At 41.1% G+C, this 19,951-nt stretch overlaps 1 protein-coding gene across 1 annotated transcript in view; it reads left to right on the plus strand.

Annotated features, from left to right (window-relative positions):
* Positions 1 to 19,951, plus strand: part of ERP44 (endoplasmic reticulum protein 44) — a 132,401-nt gene that overhangs the window by 33,614 nt on the left and 78,836 nt on the right. Inside the window, exons 3-4 of the mRNA XM_048839428.2 lie at positions 6,079 to 6,118; positions 10,313 to 10,428. Coding sequence (XP_048695385.1) covers positions 6,079 to 6,118; positions 10,313 to 10,428 — 156 coding nt within the window. The remainder of the gene's footprint in view (positions 1 to 6,078; positions 6,119 to 10,312; positions 10,429 to 19,951) is intronic.

Genomic DNA, 19,951 nt, shown 5'->3' on the forward strand with positions numbered 1-19,951 from the left:
ATGAGTTGGTAAGGTCCCAGCCCCAACAATTACAGCCCATTCAACCAGAGCACAGGCATCTTCGACAGCCTTTCTGGCTCAGGTCCCTATCCATGAGATATGTAAAGCAGCCACCTGGTCTTCAGTGCACACATTTACAGCCCACTATGCTGTTAACCAACAGGCCATAGATGATGCAGCAGTCGGCAGAGCTGTTCTCCACTCAATCGTTCCATGACTCCTACCCTCCTCCTATGGTAAGCTTGGAAGTCACCTAATTGGAATGAATGTGAACAATCACTCGAAGAAGAAAAGACAGTTACCTACCTTTTTGTAACTGTTGTTCTTCGAGATGTGGTGTTCACATTCATTACAATACCCACCCCCCTTCCCCTCTGTCGGAATCAATGGCAAGAAGGAACCGAGGGGGGTCGGGCCAGCAGGGTAATATATACACAACCATGAGGGCGCTACTCTAGGGGTCTCCCCTGCCATCCCGATGAGAGCTGCTAAGGGAAAAAGTTTCCGACGTCCGTGCACGCAGTGCGTGCACACCTAACTGCAATGGACGTGAACAATACATCTCGAAGAACAACAGTTACGAAAAGGTAGGTAACCGTCTTTTCTTGGCTTCTTTTATTCTTAACACCTATACAACCTCTCTTGGTTCCAGCCCATTGACCCTGTTTGGGTGGCTAAGTACTGTTTCTTCAATCCCACCACCATTTTCCATGGGTTGTTCCTACCTTTACCTTGCGTATCGGCATCTTCACAAAATCTGCAGACTCTGCTATACTCGCCCTGACTTTGTGATGCCTTGAGGATTCTCCTGGGGCCAGCTACAAAGGTGCTTCCTCAAAGCTGCTCTCAGCTCCCCTCTGCAGCAGCTGGACTGTATTGCCAACAGCCTCTCTGCTATTTGCCTTAAGATAGTCAGTACCCCTCTCCTTTAAACAGGAGTTTCCCCTCAGCTCTCTTGGGGATTAGGATTCTATCTCACACAGCCTCTCTGGTTTGGAGCAGTCAGTATTTCCCTCTTTCTAACAGGAGTTCCCCCTCAGCTCTCTTTCTTGAACAGAGGTTGTATCCTAGGCCCCTTGCTTTCAGCATACTCAGTATTTCCCTCCTTCATTCAGAAGTCTTTCCCCCCCTCTCCCACCTTTCTCTGGGAGTTGGTTTTATAGTTTAAGCCAGCTGCAGGGCTTATGCTAGCTTCCTTCAGCTGAACATCCTTTCCAGTTAGTCCCATAGCTTTGAGGATTTAGGAGGCAGCCTTTCTTGCTGATTTATGTCCATGTTCTGAGGAAGGAGACAGCCTTTATGCTGGTCCCCTTCTCCTAGTTGATCCCCGATTGGTTAGGAAAGAAGGGAGCCTCGCCCTGCCCATTCTGCCAGTTGTTTGGTCCCAGGCCCTCAAAGAAACAGTGCCTGTCTTCTTCCCAATCACTACTTATTCCTGGGAACACTTCCTCTCTGTCTGCCTTTAAGTTCTTGTATATCTCTGCTGGACCTTCCAGATCCTTTAAAGACCATGCCAAGTGGTGAGGTGAGCTGACCACTAGGCCCTTCTGCCCTGAAGGGCAGCCTACCCCACCACAAAAGCAAAGGGCCACCTACAGCTTTGCTTAAAATGAGGTCATTGGACACTGTCCAGAGAAGGTACTCTGTGGAGTTTTGCAAGATTAGGGCTACTGGACTGTGGTAGTACAAATAATAATCACGACCACCACCAGCACAGGAACAGCTTTGTTCAATTCCCAGTCTCAAGCAACCCATGCAAATGCCAGGATATGAATAAAACAATCCATCATCTACATTAGGTCAAAGCAATACAGCCCGCTCCAATTTGTATTTGTATGCTCAGAGTACTAGGAACAAACAGAGCAGGACTCCATCTAAACAAGTTATTGAGAGAGTCTTAACTTCACGTTTCCATTTTACTATCCCACAAACAATTCTTTGTTTTTGCTTATGGATATCAGCTCTTTTCCTTTCCTGATTTCAGTCACTACCATTTGATCTGACATGTATTTCTAGGGTCTCTTCTAGGATCATGGTAGTATTAAATACTGGCTTTCAGGGGAAAAAGGAAATTCACTTCTCTCTTCCTTGAGAACTTTCTTGATCAAGGATCTACACACAGAGAGAGCTTGACACAATTGCACAGTGTGATACATTTTCTGTAGCAGCTTGGGTACATGATGGTGACAGGGAACTCAGTCGCAGACTTGGAATGGTGATGAATATGTCATGTACAAGGAAGGTCTCATCTCAGAACAATGTTAACAGAATATGAAGATAGCCATAATAGAAAACTAGTGGTGTCACAGAAACTAAATCCAATCCCGATTGAAGCCTTTTGGGAATGCTAATCTCATACAGAGGCATGCTTCAATGAAAGAGTTCTGATGAGACCTATCCAGTAATTCTGCTGTCTCCTGTATATTTCACCCAATCACATATATTGGCAGAGTTCAAGGTCCCATTGTATATTTTCCATCCCTTCAACTGGTGAGTGCAGAGAATCAGGTCCACCGATTAGTGAACCAGGCAGAGCTATCCTTAGGTCAGATGCCAGTTGGAGATAGTGGAGGGGGCTCATTGGGGTCCCAATTCAATCCAAGGAATAGGTACCATATGGAGAGAACGGCATACACTAGCTAGAACGCATGGGGTCTTGGAGCAATGTTTCTTCCATAGATAAGTTTTGTTTCATTTCTGATAGTCAAAGTGTCTGGTATAGTTTACATAAACTAGGAAGAACATGATCATCCTTACCCCAGAGAAAACTAACTTCTACTATCTTGGGTGAAACAAAGTTTCCTATCTCCTTGTGCACTGCCTACTAAAGGGAAGATGAACAGCAAGACTTACGTGGCAAAAGTCAGATTAAGCAAAGTAGAAATTGCACCTAGAAACGTCCTCACCCCTTATAAATCATTTTGATGGTGGTGATTATTAACCTCTTTGCCTCTAGAAACAGCAGTAAAGTGCACTGTGGTCTCTCTCTCTGTCAGGACCCAGTATATGAGGTGGTGAATGACCTCTTGCAAAGCTAGGAAGTGTCTTTGCTATGTCTTCCCACCTCTTCCACTGCTCCCAAGGACAGTACAAAGGATAAGAAGGAAAGATCATAACTGTTTGTTTCTTTCTGACTTAAGAGGCTATGGCTTTTAGGTCTGATTAATCTAGCATTGGACTTTCCAGTGTTTCTGTCTCGCAAAAGAGGTCTGCTGTTGCAAAATTCAATCCTCTATCTGAGACCAGACAGGTTCAAAATGGAAGTGATTATCACTATCTTTGATCCAAAAAGTCAACAAATAGAACTTACTCTACTGCCTTGTGCAAAGTCCATAGTTCAACTGCTATGTTAAACAAGTGAATCACAGCCTTGAGTTCCTCCAGAAGGGCCTTCTTGTGCATATATGAGTGAGCAAAAAGATTGTCTCTGTAGGATAATGTTAACAGCATGTTAAAAAAAAAGGAAGTTTTGTACAAATTCTAACGTTAAATACTTCCTTTCCAGCCTTATGAGGAACTGGGCAGGATGTGAAGGAGAGGAGGAAGCTGGGATTGATTGGCAAAGGAAACTGGAAATAGGAGAGGTGTAGGAGAGATTGGGAGCCAGGCACAAGTTGGTTCACAGAGACAGGATGAGGAGCTAGGAGTGGGGGAACTGGGACTGGCTGCGCAAGGGGAGTTGGGCTGGGAGTTTGTGTGTGGTGTGGGAAGAAACAATGGGAGTTGGGGAGAGGACACTGGAAGTGGGGAGTGTGTGTGTTTGGGGGAGACACTGGAAGTGGGGAGGGAAGACTGGTACTTAGGGGAGTCCAGGACTGTCTGGGTAAAAAGACTTGGATGAGGAGCCATTGGTGGGAAGAGACAGAACTAGGCCAGCGACAGACTGGAAGGGACAGGACCGAAGGGCTAAAGCTTGAGCAGAATAGACAAAATTATCTCTGCCCACTAGAGCGCACACACTCCTGCAGACCTGGAATGGGGATTCCTGAGTCTCGCTGTTCTGCTGTTGGCAAGTATCTGTGAAACCCACTGCCCAAGTATTTCATCCCCCTCTAATGTTGGTTCACACAGAGGATGACCACGTACTATAACTATCATTTACTTCATCAGCTCCAGGAGCAGAGGTCTGTGTGGTGGATCAAAAAGCATTAACCCTGCTGCTGAACCATGTGAATGTCAAAATGTTGCCACATGATGGGCTTTGTTTTTTCTTCAGTTTGTTTTTTTAAAAACCTAGAAGATTATACATACAGCCATACTGAATGAACATTTTGGTTGCAAAGCTGAGCACTCAGGAAATTCCAGAATAAAGGTTGTCTGTGCAACTTTAATTTCGCTCCCCAGAACATATGCATTATGATAGTCTTGAATTAAATTAATATATTTTTTACACAGCACCCTATCTCTTTCAGTGCACAAGATGGACCATGCTCTGGAAATGAATTGGGTTTGTGTATTGAGGTTTTTGTCTGTAGGGCCGCTGCCTCCTTGTTGCAGAAGTTAGAAGGTGTGTACTGAATGAGAATGGGATTGCAGGAAGAGAAAGGACGATAACATGGTTCAGGCCCTGCACAACTGGATTCTATCCCTGCCTCAGCCACAGAGTTCCTATGTGGTGCTAGGGAAATCACTTAAACCACACATTTTACAAGTGATCGGTAATCATGTGTTTCTTTTTTCTGGGTGCCTGACTTGAGACCCTGGAGTCTCATTTGCAGAAGAGATGAGCACGCTCCATTGCAACTGAAGTCAGTGAGAGCTGTGCTTTGGACATATAAAGTTCTTATATAATGCTAAGTACTACAGCAAATAAGATCCTAGGCATCTCAAACTGGGCACCCAAAATTTGGGGTTACTTTTGACCTTAATCTCTCTGTACCCCTTTTCCATCTGTAAAATGGGGATATCTCCCCTTCACTTCACGGGGGAGTTTTGGAGTTCATCAACATTAACTGCTTTAAGACTTGGATACCATAGCGATGAGCATAACAGAAAAGCTCATTAGGAAATTAATAATTCTGACTTCAGACCAGGATTTGTATATTGTGCAGTAAATAAGGCCTAGGGCCAGACATCGAACAATGAGGAGAAAATAAAATATTGAACTGCTGCTCATTAAGTAAGCATCATAAGAACATAAGAATGGCCATACTGGGTCAGACCAAAGGTCCATCCAGCCCAGTATCCTGTCTACCAACAGTGGCCAATGCCAGGTGCCCCAGAGGGAGTGAACCTAACAGGTAATGATCAAGTGATCTCTCTCTCCTGCCATCTATCTCCACCCTATGACAAACAGAGGATAGGGACACCATTCCTTTCCCATCCTGGCTAATAGCCATTAATGGACTTAACCTCCTCCATGAATTTATCCAGTTCTCTTTTAAACCCTGTTATAGTCCTAGCCTTCACAACCTCCTCAGGCAAGGAGTTCCACAGGTTGACTGTGCACTGAATGAGACGGGTTTGTAGAAAAAGTATATGTTCATCTATAGAAGATTGTTTCATAATGCACACAGAATGGGACCAAATTAAGGTTTCACAGACAACCTTAATTCTGGCATTTCCTAAACTTTTTGAGTGCTCAACTTTTCAACCTAAATGTTAAATGATCTTGTCATTTTGCGTGTGTATGTGTATGTCTTTGTGTGTAATTCAACATCCCTCATAAGTACTATATCCTTTGGTTTGGAGCAACCTGATAGAGGTCCAGAAACTTCTCACTTTCATCTGTCACAGATGCTAAATGTTATTGATTTGTTGTTTAATTATTTGTATTGAATGCAAAGAACTGAACTCTAATTGTCTAAATGTAGCTTGTTGACATTGTAAATACACTTGACATAATGGAGCCCCTTCCCTTTCTCTTCCCATATAGACTGTATCCATTTATAGCAGTATTTCAGTTGACTCATCCCATTCACTAAATTTGTAACAGCCACTAGATTGTAATCTCCATAATCTGGAAATGCTTGTTCTTGTTGATTGTGCATACTCTGGCCCAGATAGTCTCTGATTTAAGTGCTGCAACAAGTGTTTGCATCACAACATGACATTGTTTTATGTGTTTTTTTTTTCCAGACAATGCTGACGTTGCTTTAGTTAATTTTTATGCTGATTGGTAAGTGTCAAAAGCTTTTCTATTTCACGTTAAAAATCTCTGCATGTTAGAATAGGACAATTTCCATCGTAACAAGTCTTACCATTCTAATCAAAAATACAATACTTGTCATTTTTCAAACCAGTTCTCATTGTTTTTCATATAAAAATACTTTACATGTATGCAGTATAGTGTGCTTCATCAGGAGAATCTGACAGGGAAAAAACTTTAGCTTAATGATAGTGAATGGCAGTAAGTATTTAATCAGTATTGCCATAACTTCTATATAAAGCTGTTCTGCGAGGGGGAAAATCCTCTTAAGTTTTTGAGCTCTTTTGTAATGAATGATAGCCTAAAATATATTATTTCTCTTTCTCCCCCCCACCCCCACCCACCCAAAAAAAAGAAAGAAAGCATGGGAGAGTTGCATTAGAAAATCAACTCTTGTTGACTATGGAAGATTATCAAAGTAGAAAATTAGTGATATTATGAAATCACAAGAGTCATGAGGCTGAAACTTGTGCAGTTGAGAAGGGAAGGCATTTTTGGGTAGATTGGTTAAACTTTTAAAACACTTATTTAAATGAATATGTTTAGTATTTTTCTGATTAACTAATTACAAGAAAATCTAGTTTCTGATAGAGCTCCCTTAAATACTGTATGCTGATTTTTTTTAAATGTATCTTTAAACAATAAAAAGGTTTTTCTGCTCCATTCTTGATATTTATAAAGATTTTTTTCAGCATTGGAGAAATTTACTGACTTCAGTGAAACCAACAACCTGAAAAGTGATGCTAAATATAGAAAATTTATCATACTGGAAAAATAAATTACTTTTTCTGTTACTGCTTAAAATGTTAAGAGTTATTTGTAACTGTAGTAGGTACATTATTTTCTGAAATTTTTTGAGACAAGATGTCTTTTTAGCCCCAGTGACTAATATTCATTTAAGGGAGAAGATAAACTCAAAACATCCTTGCTCCTTCAGTTAAGGTTTGAGCGCTAACACTATGTATCCTGAGAAATCAGAGGTCTTCTAGGAAGATTAGATTTGGCATTCCTAAAGTAAAAATCAAGCAGAAGAGACAAAATACCCAAGCTTCAAGTGTATCTCAGAAGGAAACAAAAGCAGTTTTAAAAAAATCCTTGTCAGATTTTACTTACTGATAATTCATTCAACTGCTCTCAAGTGATTAAAATTATATTTGAAATTTATTTGAAAACTTAAGATCCCATCTTTTCTGTATATATAAGTTGCCAATAAAAATAAAATATTTTTAAAAATAAAATACATCTCTTCTTAGGACTTATGCAACTTCTGTGTTTAGACTAGTTTTAATTTAAATCAGTTTAAAAACCAATTTAGTTAAACCAGCAGAAACACCTCTGTGCACCCACTTAAGGTATGTCTGTGCTATAGAACCTGTATGGTGACCTAACTATTTCAGCATAGTCCCCTAGGGTAGGCACAGTCTATAATGACAAGGAACTTTTTTTTGTCTGTGTAGGAGAACCACCTCTCTGAAGAACAGTAGCTATGTTGACAAAAGCCCTCTTCTTTTGAGGGCTACATCTACACTGAGGGGGTTTTGGCATTGCTGTGTCAGTCAGGGATCCGTTTTTTTCACACCTCTGACCAATGTTAACTATACCAACATAAATTAAGTGTAGACCAAACATCTTATCAGTTTAACACTGGTTATATTGGTTTAGCATGTGCTTGTAAATTTGCCACCACAAACTAAACCAATATAAACTGTGTTTATACCAGTGTGCGTATTCACACAGAAGCTTGCACTGGCTTAACTAAATTGGTTTAAAATTACACCTTTTGCTAAATAGGTGCAACTTTGTATGTAGACCAGGAGTTAGTGTATATTCAATACAGAACTGTGTTATACGTGTTTGGTTTTTTTATGGTCTCTCTTTGATTGGTACAGCTGTTGAACCAGAACAGTAGGCAACCAACTTGCCCCAATAATAACGGTGTCTATTTTCAAAGCACCGTGCAAATATCAACTAATTAATTAATCTACAAAACCCTTCTATGATGTACTTTGGTATCCCTATTTTAGAAATGGGTACAGTGAGATTAATTAAATCACTCCCATTGACTATTTTCTAAACTTGTAATCGGAGCCGTTTCCCCAATGCTACAGAATTCCTGTCTTGGCAAAGAATTGTAGTCCTGAATCTAAGGGCTGGTCTGCAATTGAAAGTTGTAAATTAAAACACACTATCTGTTCCGGAATAACTCCCTGTGGATATTCAGGAATAATTTTCATGTGTAGACAAGCCCTAAGGGATGGTATAACACAAACTTGCATTAAAAAGCTAAGGCTTGATCTATATTTAAATTTTACTGTCATAGCTGTCAATGAGGAATGTAGAAAAATCACGCCCCCTACCCAATGTAGCTATGCCGGCAAAAAAACCCTTTGCATAGACACAATTATACCAACACAAGTCCTTTTGTTGGTGTAGTTTATTCTGTTCAGAGCACTGGTTTAAGAAACTATACCAGCAAAAGAATCTTGCCAGTATAAGCTGTATCTCTGCTGGGAGTGGAGTTGCCAAGATAGCTCTACTGGCATATTTTTAGTGGCAGACCTTCTTAAGTGTAGACAAGGCCTCAATCTGTTTTATTTTTGGTGTAAGTTTGCAAGTAGACAAGCCCTTAAAATTTCATTTTAAAACAAATATTTCTAGCCCTAGAAGATGGTCTTAAAAATGTGAACAGCGCAAACCAATGAACTGTTGCTGTAAACAATAGCTCTAGGAGGGTGAACTGCCCTGTTCATTTGAATGAGATGTTAACTCTGAAAAATATGATATCCACTTGATGTCAACACTTCAGGATTTCACAGTTTATTGTTTTAGTAGAAAAATACAGTAACATGCTAATCTGAAACAAGTTGCCCAGTTTCCCCTAACCAGGTGCCTTTGGGAGCTTCTACAATGCACATATACATCTTCAATACAAAATTCTTCAGCATAACAAAAACAGAAAGCTTGGAGACAGTAGATGGTAAACTAAATTTAAGGCCAAAATAAGTAGTGGGTTTATTGTACTTACTGTGGTGGCCATTTTAAGTTTTAATATAATGAAAACGTCCTCCAAAGAGCCGAGGCATTTGTAGTTTTTTTCCATCATGTCCACCCCTTTTTCCCAAAGCAGGAGAGAGGCTCTCTACCCAAGATGTCACTTGAAAATCTGACATCACTGCAAGATATGAACCATGGAATTCCCTGTCTGTGTACATGTTACCACATCATGATCTTAAATCTAAAACTTTAGTTTGAGATTTTAAGTTCAGCCATCTAAGGCAATTGTTATGGTGATCAATACCATTTCCAATGAGAATCTAGAGGCACTGTTTATGAGTTGACCATTTTAGCTGCAGATTACATGAATCATGAGAAACCCAAATAATCTTTTTGTTAATTACACTTAGGGTAATATAATAGAGGAGAAGGAAGAAATCTTTGATTTTCTGAATAGAATTTACTTTCTGTGGACTTAGGTAGATAGCTTGAGGGGTGCGAAGCTCTTCTGTCTTCCATTTAGTGTTTGAGGTTTTTCAGCTGAATCTTACAGTTGTCTTTTGTGAATGGTGTCATTCAATCATATGTTGTGTTAATCACAAGTACATATTCCCTTTACGCACATTTTCCGTTGTTTGAGTTTATTTTTTCCTTGTATAGGTGGAAATGTTACTGTGACTTCCATATGGCCTACCAACAGAGTCCTAATCAAATACATACTTTCATTTTGCACAAAGCCACCAGATCATATGCACATGCTAAAATACAGGAGAACTCCTATTTCATGAGCTTTTAAATATGGATTGAGAAATTTATAAAATTGAGAAGTAAATAAAATTGAACATCTCAAAATTGCAGCAAATATGGTACATAAATTGCAGAACATTACAATCCATCACTTTCTTCTTGTGCTTCAAACCACTGCAAAGCAGTTTCCAATGCATTGAAGGCATTGAAATGTGAAGGGATATCAATTTGTTCTTTGACATCACTTTAGTTACGTGCTATTCTTTTTCCCATCAGGAAAAAATGATTTGTATAACTGCTTATTCAGAAGATTGGTGTTCATAAAATTGAGGTTCTACTAAATCACAATTTCTCACTGAGTCACCAATACAAATAAAATTCTTGAAAGTTATTAATGTATTTGTTGTCTTTGACTGTCAACAGGTGCCGCTTCAGCCAAATGCTGCATCCTATCTTTGAGGAAGCTTCCAACGTCATTAAGGAAGAATATCCAGATAAGAATCAAGTAGTGTTTGCCAGAGTAGACTGTGATCAGCACTGTAAGTAACTCAAAGTAAATCCCGATTTAGTTCTGTTTTTTTATTTTAACATGTCTATTAAGGAAAGAAGAGTTTTTTGTAACATCTTGCTGATAAGTGAAGCCTAATTAATTCCAATCTGACATTGGCAAAACTATTAAAGAGCAGCTAGCGTGTAGTGAGTCGTCCTCTGTAACTTAGATAGCCCTGGGGAAGCTGCCTGAGCTAGAGTAGCCTGTTCCCGTCATCTTGTGGGTGGCAGTGCAGCCAAGAATTCCTGCCATGCTACATCCCACACTACCCACCTACACAGGGGTGAGGTTGCGTAAGCTGTTTTGCACAAAACCTATGAGCCTTAGCAGAGTAGGGTCCCTCCCTTTTTCAATATGAAAAATGGCTCTCCTGTTGGTGTTGCCATCAACAAGTGGTTGTCTTGCTTTTGAAAATATGGGAAGATTAGATGGTTTTATTCCAATAGTAAATAGCAAACCAGGAAGCTGAATTAAAAGCAGTAACGGGTGAAGTGTAAGTAACGTCTGTTGCCCCAGTGAGAGACAAAGGGACAACCATGGAATTCTGTTTCATTTGTATTGCAGAATAACAGCCATACTTTCTGTGCAATGTTCTGCTTCCTTTTGGTGCATCAGCAATTTAGGGTTTGATCCTGTAGAGTTTAGAGTACATACCTCAGAGGTGCTGAGCACTCCCTGCTGCATTAGGAGTTGATGGCATCCAGCATTTTTAAGAAAGTGCTCAACACCTTTTGATGGTACAGCTAGTTTTTTATCCATGGGAAGAGTACATCCTGTTTTTCTGGAGCTAAAAATCCAAAGTAGTAGTAATGTTTTAATGCTGTGTGCATTTAAGTCTCTTCGGTTGTGTAGCTCTAGATAGAAAAGTATTTACCTGCTGACATGAATAGGTGTGCACATATCTCTGAGGTATAATTGACACTGGTACTTTAAATTACTGTTGCCTTTTTTGCTGTTTTGACAATGAAGGTGCTGTTTCCTGGTCTCCTAGAACTGGAGCTTTTCCTTGGGAAGCGTGTGACTCTCTTTTGGCAGTAAAGTTTCTTTACTGTTCTTGTAGATTTAGTAATGACTAAATACCAAGCTTCGGTATCTTCCACTGAGAAGCCATTATTTGTGCTCTTTTTGTTTTGGATATTCTAGTTCTTCCCATAGACAGTGTCCCAACAGTTAAAAGCACCCTTCTTCTGTTCTTGAAGGAAGTCTCAGGCATGAACACTATATGTTTGGGGCAGACTATATATCAGCTCAGAGTATGAGTTATAAAATAAGATTGTTCTTCAAACTGTCAGGAGTAGGCAAATAGACTCAATTTTTGGTTTCTGCAGAGGTGTCCACAAAGCCAGTTCATAATCAGAAAACATTTAAAAGACTTCTTGATTGAATTTTTGCATCACTGGATGTCAGAATCTTCCTGTGATATCCTCAGCTTTAAAAGATCTATGACATTCTATTTCCCTAATAGGAAGCTTTGAAGTAGTCAGCTGGCTTTGTGCATCAGGGTGGAGGGGATCTGTTGAGGCACTGCAGTAAACATCAGAGCATAAACCATTCTTGATGGACAAATTAAATTAGGCATGCAATAGCTGAAATCTCTCATTTCTCTGAGCAGCCATCCTCCTGTCCTGTGTGTGTATTTTAAAAATTCTCGTGCAGAATTTGCTACAGCTGCTTGTAGAATTTCCAGAGCAACACCAGAACGTAATTCTCCAGTGTACTTCATGGAGTATGTCTTTATTTTACTTGGCTAATTTGTTACTTCACATAATCACACCACTGCTGATGCAGGAAGAACATTTTCCTGCTAAACTTCTGCTATCTGGAACACCTTTCTAGAATCCTAGAACTTAGAAAATGAATAATGTATTTTAGATTTTATCCCAATGCCTTGTTGACTGATGGACCTCTCTTGCCACCTCCTTTCACCCTTTCTCCCTCTCCTTCCACTCTCCCTTGCTGTCTTCTGGCACTTCCCCTAAAAACACTAAATATCATTCTATATTGTATTATGGCGCACGCCTGGCAGCCAAAAGCAAGAGCAGATACAAAGTATTGAGATCTATCATCAGTACTAGTCTCTGGAAAACAAAATTTACAGGTAAATAATTCAGTCAGTAATTCCCCTAAAGGTGTATTGTTTTTTTTAAAAAATAAATAAATAAAAATTGTCAAACACATCGTCTTTGCTGGAATTTTCCTGCTCTCTTACTATCTGGTAGCTGCATTTTATGTCTAGTCTGCTAAATGTTTAAATGTAACTTCAGTCATTTGTTTAACCTGTTTATCAGAAACTTGTTTACCTTGTTGTATTTGCTTTGTATCAGAGTAACAGTGGCTCACTGTCACTTTCAAAATTTACATAAATATTATCTCAGAAAAAGTTCTTGAACTAATCAAACCAACTTATATAGATTTACTTTTATAAATTTTTTTCTTTTTGAATTAATATTCCGATTACTGGTCAAAGTAAATTCACTAAACTTTGGAAAGTTATTAAGCAATCTGGCTGACAGTTTTTTGTGTGTGTTTTGTTTTTGGGCTTTTTTGTTTGGGTTTTTTTGTTTTGTTTTATGTTAGTTATTTACTTTTTAGGATTTTGGATGTTACATTTATTTTCAAGATATGGAAAACTCTGAAGGGTGGAGCTCATGCTGCCTATAGCTAAGGTTACATTAACACTTTATATAAGCCTCTACTTAGTTGCATTTTAAATTTTAGGGCTGAAACTTTTCTGTGCTTACTCTTTGCCTAAGGTTGAAACTTTTGACCCATTTTCAAGAACGACATTGGGGAAAGTCAGTAGTTCTGCTAATACTTTTTTTCAGCTGCTTTTTGAACTTTTGCACCTCCATATTTAGAAGTAGAGGTTTGAAATTTAACAGGAGGATAAGTCTTGGGGTTAAAAGTACCTTTTCCTATCCCTAAAAAATTTACCCAGTTTTAGCTGAGTTATAAGCCTCTGAAAATTGCCATTTGCAAACATTCAGTAGAGTTTAAGAGGCTTGTTGCTTTATTTCTGAACATGCTAACTGCATTGAGCATATTTCTAGCCTCTACTGAGCCTGCTGCATGGTAGACAGGTCTACAGGGTCTGAAGGGGGGTCTGGGTGGTGATGATGCAGCAGTACTGCCCTTTTTGGTCTAAGAGGGTTTGGACTGGGTTGGGAACCAGTAAGAGTTTGTGTCAGCTCTTCCTAGTGTTACTTCCGTGCTCTTCCTTCCAAGCACTTATTATTGAGCCACGGTCTCACGTCGCTTGCTTAGGAGGCAGACAAATCACTTCTCCCCATTTTACAGATTGTGCAAGATCACCTCTGGCAGAACTAGAAATAAAACCCTAGTCTCTAACATGACAGACCTAAACCGTGTGAATTTTGGGAGAATGTGTGTGGCAGGGGGAGCTTACTACTTTTAGGGGCTACCTGACTTCTGTCTTGTGGCCCCCTTACTTCGCACTACTGTTTAAATTAAAGCCAGCCACTTGACGTCCATGGCCCCACTATTTTCCCTTAATTTGAGTACTAGACCTAAGTCTCATCCGCTATGCAGCACTGCCTTTCTGAATGACTATGGCAAATTATGTTGTTGTTTATGCTGTTTGTAGTCATAAGACCACACTCAGCTTCAGAATCAGGAGTGGAGCTCAGGATTCCTGATTCCCAGGATTCCTCTATTGTCTAGGAAATAGTTGTGTAAGCCACTGGCAAAATGTGCATTGCATCAGGAACCTTAATTCTGGCATTTTCTAACACTTGCGTGCTTAATTTGGCAACTTTTTACATAATTTCAAGATAGTAATTAGTATATAATAGTATATTTAATGTGTATTACTGTATTAAAGGAATTACTAGGTTAATTATCCAGTGTGGTCCTTCTGATAGCCTATATGCAGTATGCTGCAATACTTAACTAAACATGTATGAACTAAAACATGGTGGCAGCCATAATATAACTTTCTTATTCTTATAGGTTTGTTTTTCTACCCTAATGTTTATTTTTGTCATGTATATTTTTAATATTAGATAACCTCTCTAGTATAAAAAGTCATAGGCCAGTACTGTCTATTTTTGATTAGATTAACAATTTCTGTTTCTATATTTGTGTTGCATGATTTCAGGTTCTGTAGCACTGTTAGTACAGGAATATTGTTGTAGAGGTGATGAATTGTTTGCACTGCAAACTACCTGTTTCCTTTTGAAATCAAATCTCTGCAGGGAGCCCATATATCTGCTCTCAGACCACTCTAAATAGCATTCAGAATGGTCAACCTGGCATAGATACCTTTCATTTGATGCACTGTTATTCAGGCGCACTGCAGGTCCCAGCATCTCATACCAGCCTCTGAGGCAAAGCAAATTAAAGAGAATTATTGATGTTCTGCAAAATGTTTGATGCTTAATGACAAAACCATCATTCTGTCTGCCCTCACAGCCAATATAAAGATATTCTGCCAGAGACTAATATTTATAGTCCTGATGTGATTAAAACAATTTTTAAACTTTTTTAATGTGGTATTAAAATTTTGTATATATTACATTTTAAACTGATTTATGGGTAATGTGAAAATATTAAGTTAAAATGCGTATGTTCAGTCTTTTCTTTCAAGAGTATGCTGAAGGCTAATTCACATTATTTAATGTGCCTAAACTAGTACCCGAACCTCAGTTACCAACATCACCAGTTTCTAGGTGCCATCTGCTTGGAAATTCAGGTAATGTAATAAGCTGTCAACCTACCTGTCTTCTAAATGAATACTTAGAAAATGCCATACTGGTCATGAAGGATCCATGGGTTCACCCAAACTTGCTGCGTATTGATTAAAAAAAATAACTCTTTTGCTGGGCAGCCATACAGTAATAAAGCCATGGTGCTATTTTTTCATGATAACGAAAATTTACATCATGCTGTCCCTCCTGTATCTTCTGTTTTTGCAAGGGAGAAGAGGGGTGTATTGCAATATATAAGAATTCAGAACATAAGTCAATTTTTAACTAATGGGAGTTAAGAAGATGCCTTCCAGAACTGATTACTGCAGGAATTCTTGCACTTTCCTCTGAAGCATCTAGTACTAGCCACTGTCGGAGTAAAGGTACTGTGCTAGATGGATCACTGTGACAGTTCCTTGGTTACTGTGTGTTAAATATTTCTCTTCAAGTAGATATTTAGTTTTTGCCATTAGTGTAGTTCTCTTTGTAAGTGAGAATTAGGGTCATATGATGGTCTGACGCTGAAAATATGTGCTGGATTTTTAATTCTTTCCTGAGCTAACAGAAACTGGAAAGAATGAAAGAGGCATCAGTTCATTAGAGAGAAAAATAGGAGTAGAAGGAGGAAAGAGATAGAGATAGCAAGTATCTCAAATATGGAAACACTACAGAGGCAAATTGTGGAGTCTCTTCTTCTGATGTCTCTAGTAAATAAATTTAAAGTCCTTCTGCCACTGGAACTCCTGCTTGGTTGCTCATAGCAAGTCTGGATTTAAAGTTAACTCTATTAAGATAATATCTGTACAGAGTGCTCCCTGTTCCCGCCCCCACCTTCTCGTTGCTTTGAACCAGAATTTCTGAAAGGGTTTGGTTCTGTCACAATAGTAACAGCTTTTTAAACACCCATTCTATGTAATCTGGCTTCACCAGGCAATACAATGAGGTTTCAGGAAGCAAATTAGATGGATAATGCTCTGACTCAGATTAAATTTGGGATCCACCTTGGGTGGTAAGAGCTTGGGATGAGGACTAAAAGCATCACCTTTGTTTAAAAAAACCCAGTAAATAAAATAATTATAAACTGGCCCTGGGCTCCTGAATATATCTTGCCCTTCCTGCCAAACCTTTCAACAAGGAAGGCAGCAACCTATGGAGAAGGTGAATGAACATCCATCTTGCAAGTGATTCAGAGGGTATGCCCATGATCCTTGCTAGTACCAAGTCCTGGCCACGAGCTAGGTAATTTAACTGGCAAGTATGGATGGAACATCACTTTGAGGAAATACTTCGTGAAAGGATAAGTGAAATGCCTCTTGTATGGAAGAGCAGCAGGCAGCAGTGGCTCTTGAGTGAATATTAACTATGGGGAAATAGGATTCTTCAACAATAGAGCCAGCCATGTATTCTACTTAGGTGTGTGCGCTTCCGACACACCAGAGCCAGAGAAATGTATCTGCGGCCTGGTCTACACTAGGGGGCGGGGATTGACCTAAGATACACAACTTCAGCTATGAGAATAGCATAGCTGAAGCTGACGTATCTTAGGTCAATTTGCCTCGCGTCCTCACAGCGCGGGGTTGACTGCGGCCACTCCCCCGTAGACTCCGCTTCCGCCTCTTGCCGCGGTGGAGTTCAGGAGTCGATGGCAGAGAGATCGGGGATCGATTTAGACGCGACAAATCAATCCCCGATAGATTGATCACTATGTAGACATACCCTAAGAACACTCACAGGGGCAGTGCGCACAACCTGCAGCCATAGCTTTTTCTTGTGTCTAGTAGTTAGTGGTACCTTAGGCTAAGTTTAGTGTTAGGGCAACCAGCTATTCTAACTAATACTATACTAGGTCATGCCCTCACTAGGGTTCAGTCATTGTCCATCATGTTTAGGGGTCATCCCCAAAAATGATCCCCACGCAAGGTGTTGCTTGTATCTCAGTGAAGGATATGTCAAAGAGCAGTGCTCCATCTGCAAGTTGTTCACAAACAGGACTCAGATGGTGAATGACTTGCGACTAAAACAGTACCAGCTGGAGCGGGCCATGGGGCCTGCTTTGTTACCAAGGCCTCACATGACTGGTGATCACCTTCAGATCCAGCAAGTGATGCCGCTCTGTGCTTGGGCTCCAGCATTTCCCTCAAGCGGAAGAAGGGTCATTCTCCCTCCCCTGGTAGGCGAGGAATAGGTCCCATAAAACAAATCAGGACCGTTCCAGGACTCTGGGAGACTCCTCCTCATTTTCTAAGAGATGTGCTAACTGACACTGTTCTCCCTCCAGCACATGGGATGGAGTTGTTCCATCTAACCACTCCCTGGTACTGATTCGAGAGCAGTGAGAGCCTGTACTGTCAAATCTAGTTCCAGCCTTGGAACGTCTGCTGAGTCCAGTACTGATTACATCAGCACCGGTCTCCATACTGACAATATATTAGGTGACATCAGACCTGCTTTGCCTCTTAGTCCCAGACTCTTCACTGGTTCAAGAGTTTGCTGGGGCCATGGCTTCTACTGCATCATCCTCCATTGTGCCTTTGGCACCTTCTGGCTGTGTCACAGAGCTGCCAGGCTTGTCGGCACCACAGCTCACACTGCCGAGGCCTCTGACTGTGGAGTTGAGGCCGACACCAGGCCTGGCATGAAAGGTTCCTTTGATGTTGGTGCATCCTTTGGCAATGTCATTGTCCAAGTGGCAGATCACATTGTCAAATTTGGTACCACTCTTAGCCTCAGTGCCGACGCCTCTCTCGGTATTGTATGGGAGTGTATCTCATTCAGTGCTGATCCCCCATGCCTTTTTGGCACTGATGCTGCCCCCATATTGGGCTTCAGGTGAGCCTGACTTTGGCCTGTCAGGTCTGACTCACCTGTTGTCACCACAGAACTTCTGGGACTCCTCAAGATCAAGGCTGGGGTCGTATTCACCCCCGTCAGATAGGTGCCAGAGAACACCCTTGGATCAACAACGGCACCGAGATTGGCATCAGTCCCATGGTTGGGACTGGGGCTCTTAGCCTGGTGCCTGCTGACCACCCGTGCCGTATCTGTATGCTCAGTAGCCTCCTTGGAAAGCTCCTCAGTCCCCGAGGTCCCACTTCTCAACCTACTCCAGAGCAAGATCACCAGTCCTGATGGTGGCTTCCGCTCTTAAACCACCTCAACTGCAAATGACCACTGAGCCCTCCAGGGCTCTTCCTACCAGATCGTGTGGTACAAGAACAGGACCCGTCATTGGCACAGCAAACAGCCTCCTTGTCCTTCCTGGACAAGTCTACTGTGCTGGAATCTTCCTTTCTTTTGGTGCCCAAGGACTTTCAGATGTATCAGGAGCTCCTTGAGTACCCAGGTGGAATTCCTACAGGAGAATACACATAAACTGCTGGATGGTCTCCAATCATCTGCTCTGGGGACACTAGCCATCCTGATAAAAGAGGCTCTTTTGGAGCCTGCAAATGCACTCTGGAATACTCCAGCCTCATTGCCTCCCATGGCAAAGTATTTGGAAAAACTGTACTTTGTTCCTATGCAGGGTTTGGGGGTTTCTACTCCCTCCTATATCTCTCGTGGTAACTGCAGCAAATGACAGGGCACAGCAGTGGAGGCATAAGTCCACCTCTAAGGACAGAATCTAAGACAATGAGCTTAATGGGGAGGAAGACTTATACTCCCATTTCCCTGCAAATGCACACCATGAAGCAACAGGTGTTGCTCTCTGAATCCAAACTAACACAGCTACCCCTCTGATATCTCTGAATATGACTTTCTCAATTAGACACCCATTTCTGAGTTCACAGACAAGTTGCCAGAAACCTCCAGGGAAAAGTTTATGGCATTCATTGCAGAAGGCTGCAATTAGGTCTTGGCTACCATACAGTCGTCTTTGGATGTGGCAGATGCCGGGCCCAGAATTAAGGCTATAAGCATGAGGAGGGCCTTGTAGCTGCAGATTTGGGGCATTGGGCAAACTATTGAGGATTAACATTTGATAGCTGAGTTTTGTTTTCAGGAAAAAAATGATGAAACCCTGCACTCTTTAAAAGACTCCTGAGATACTTTACATTCTTTGGGAGTATATACACTAGCTGTGAAGGGACATCACTATAGTTGTCAGCAGCAACAACAGCAATAACACTCGCAGCCTTTTTTGGGCGGTCTTCCCATCCTGTAAGGTAACAAGACTACACCAGCAAGGGCCACAGATCCCAAAAGAGAAGATCCTCTGATCCAGGTTTAACCAGCCACCTCATCACACTCACACACCCCGGCATCCAGCATGTACCCATTCTCACTTGTGTGTCCACAACAGCAATCCAGCAGTAACCGCTCCTTCTCTGTCCCCCTGTTTTGGGAACAGGCTGTCTCATTTTTACAGTTACAGTGGACAAGTAGATTGTAAGTTACTGAGGGGAAAGTCCAGGGAGGAAGTCCTCTCTCATGTCCAGTTCACACTATGCCTATTCAAATCATCTAGGTCTCATCCTAAACAGTGGGAAGTCAACGTTGGCTCCAGCTCTCAGAACCAAGTTCATTCAGGCCCTGATTTAGTCTGAGTTTGAGAGCTTTTTTGCTGACCAAGCAAGTCCACGGGATTTGTCACTGATGTCTGGACCTGCAATCTCAACCCTCAACCACAGCCCAAGTATCCCTTAGGTTGCTAGTCATATGGCTGCATGCACACAGGTAGTCTAATTTGCCAAGCTGCACCTACGTCGTCTTCAGATGTGGCTAAAGTTGGTCCGTCATCCAAATGGTCATCCTCTGGACACACTGGTCTGACGTCTTCCTCCAATCCTGGACTTCTCACGGTAG

The sequence above is a fragment of the Caretta caretta genome, chromosome 2, assembly GCF_965140235.1.
Source record: "Caretta caretta isolate rCarCar2 chromosome 2, rCarCar1.hap1, whole genome shotgun sequence".
Classification (NCBI taxonomy): Eukaryota; Metazoa; Chordata; order Testudines; family Cheloniidae; genus Caretta; species Caretta caretta.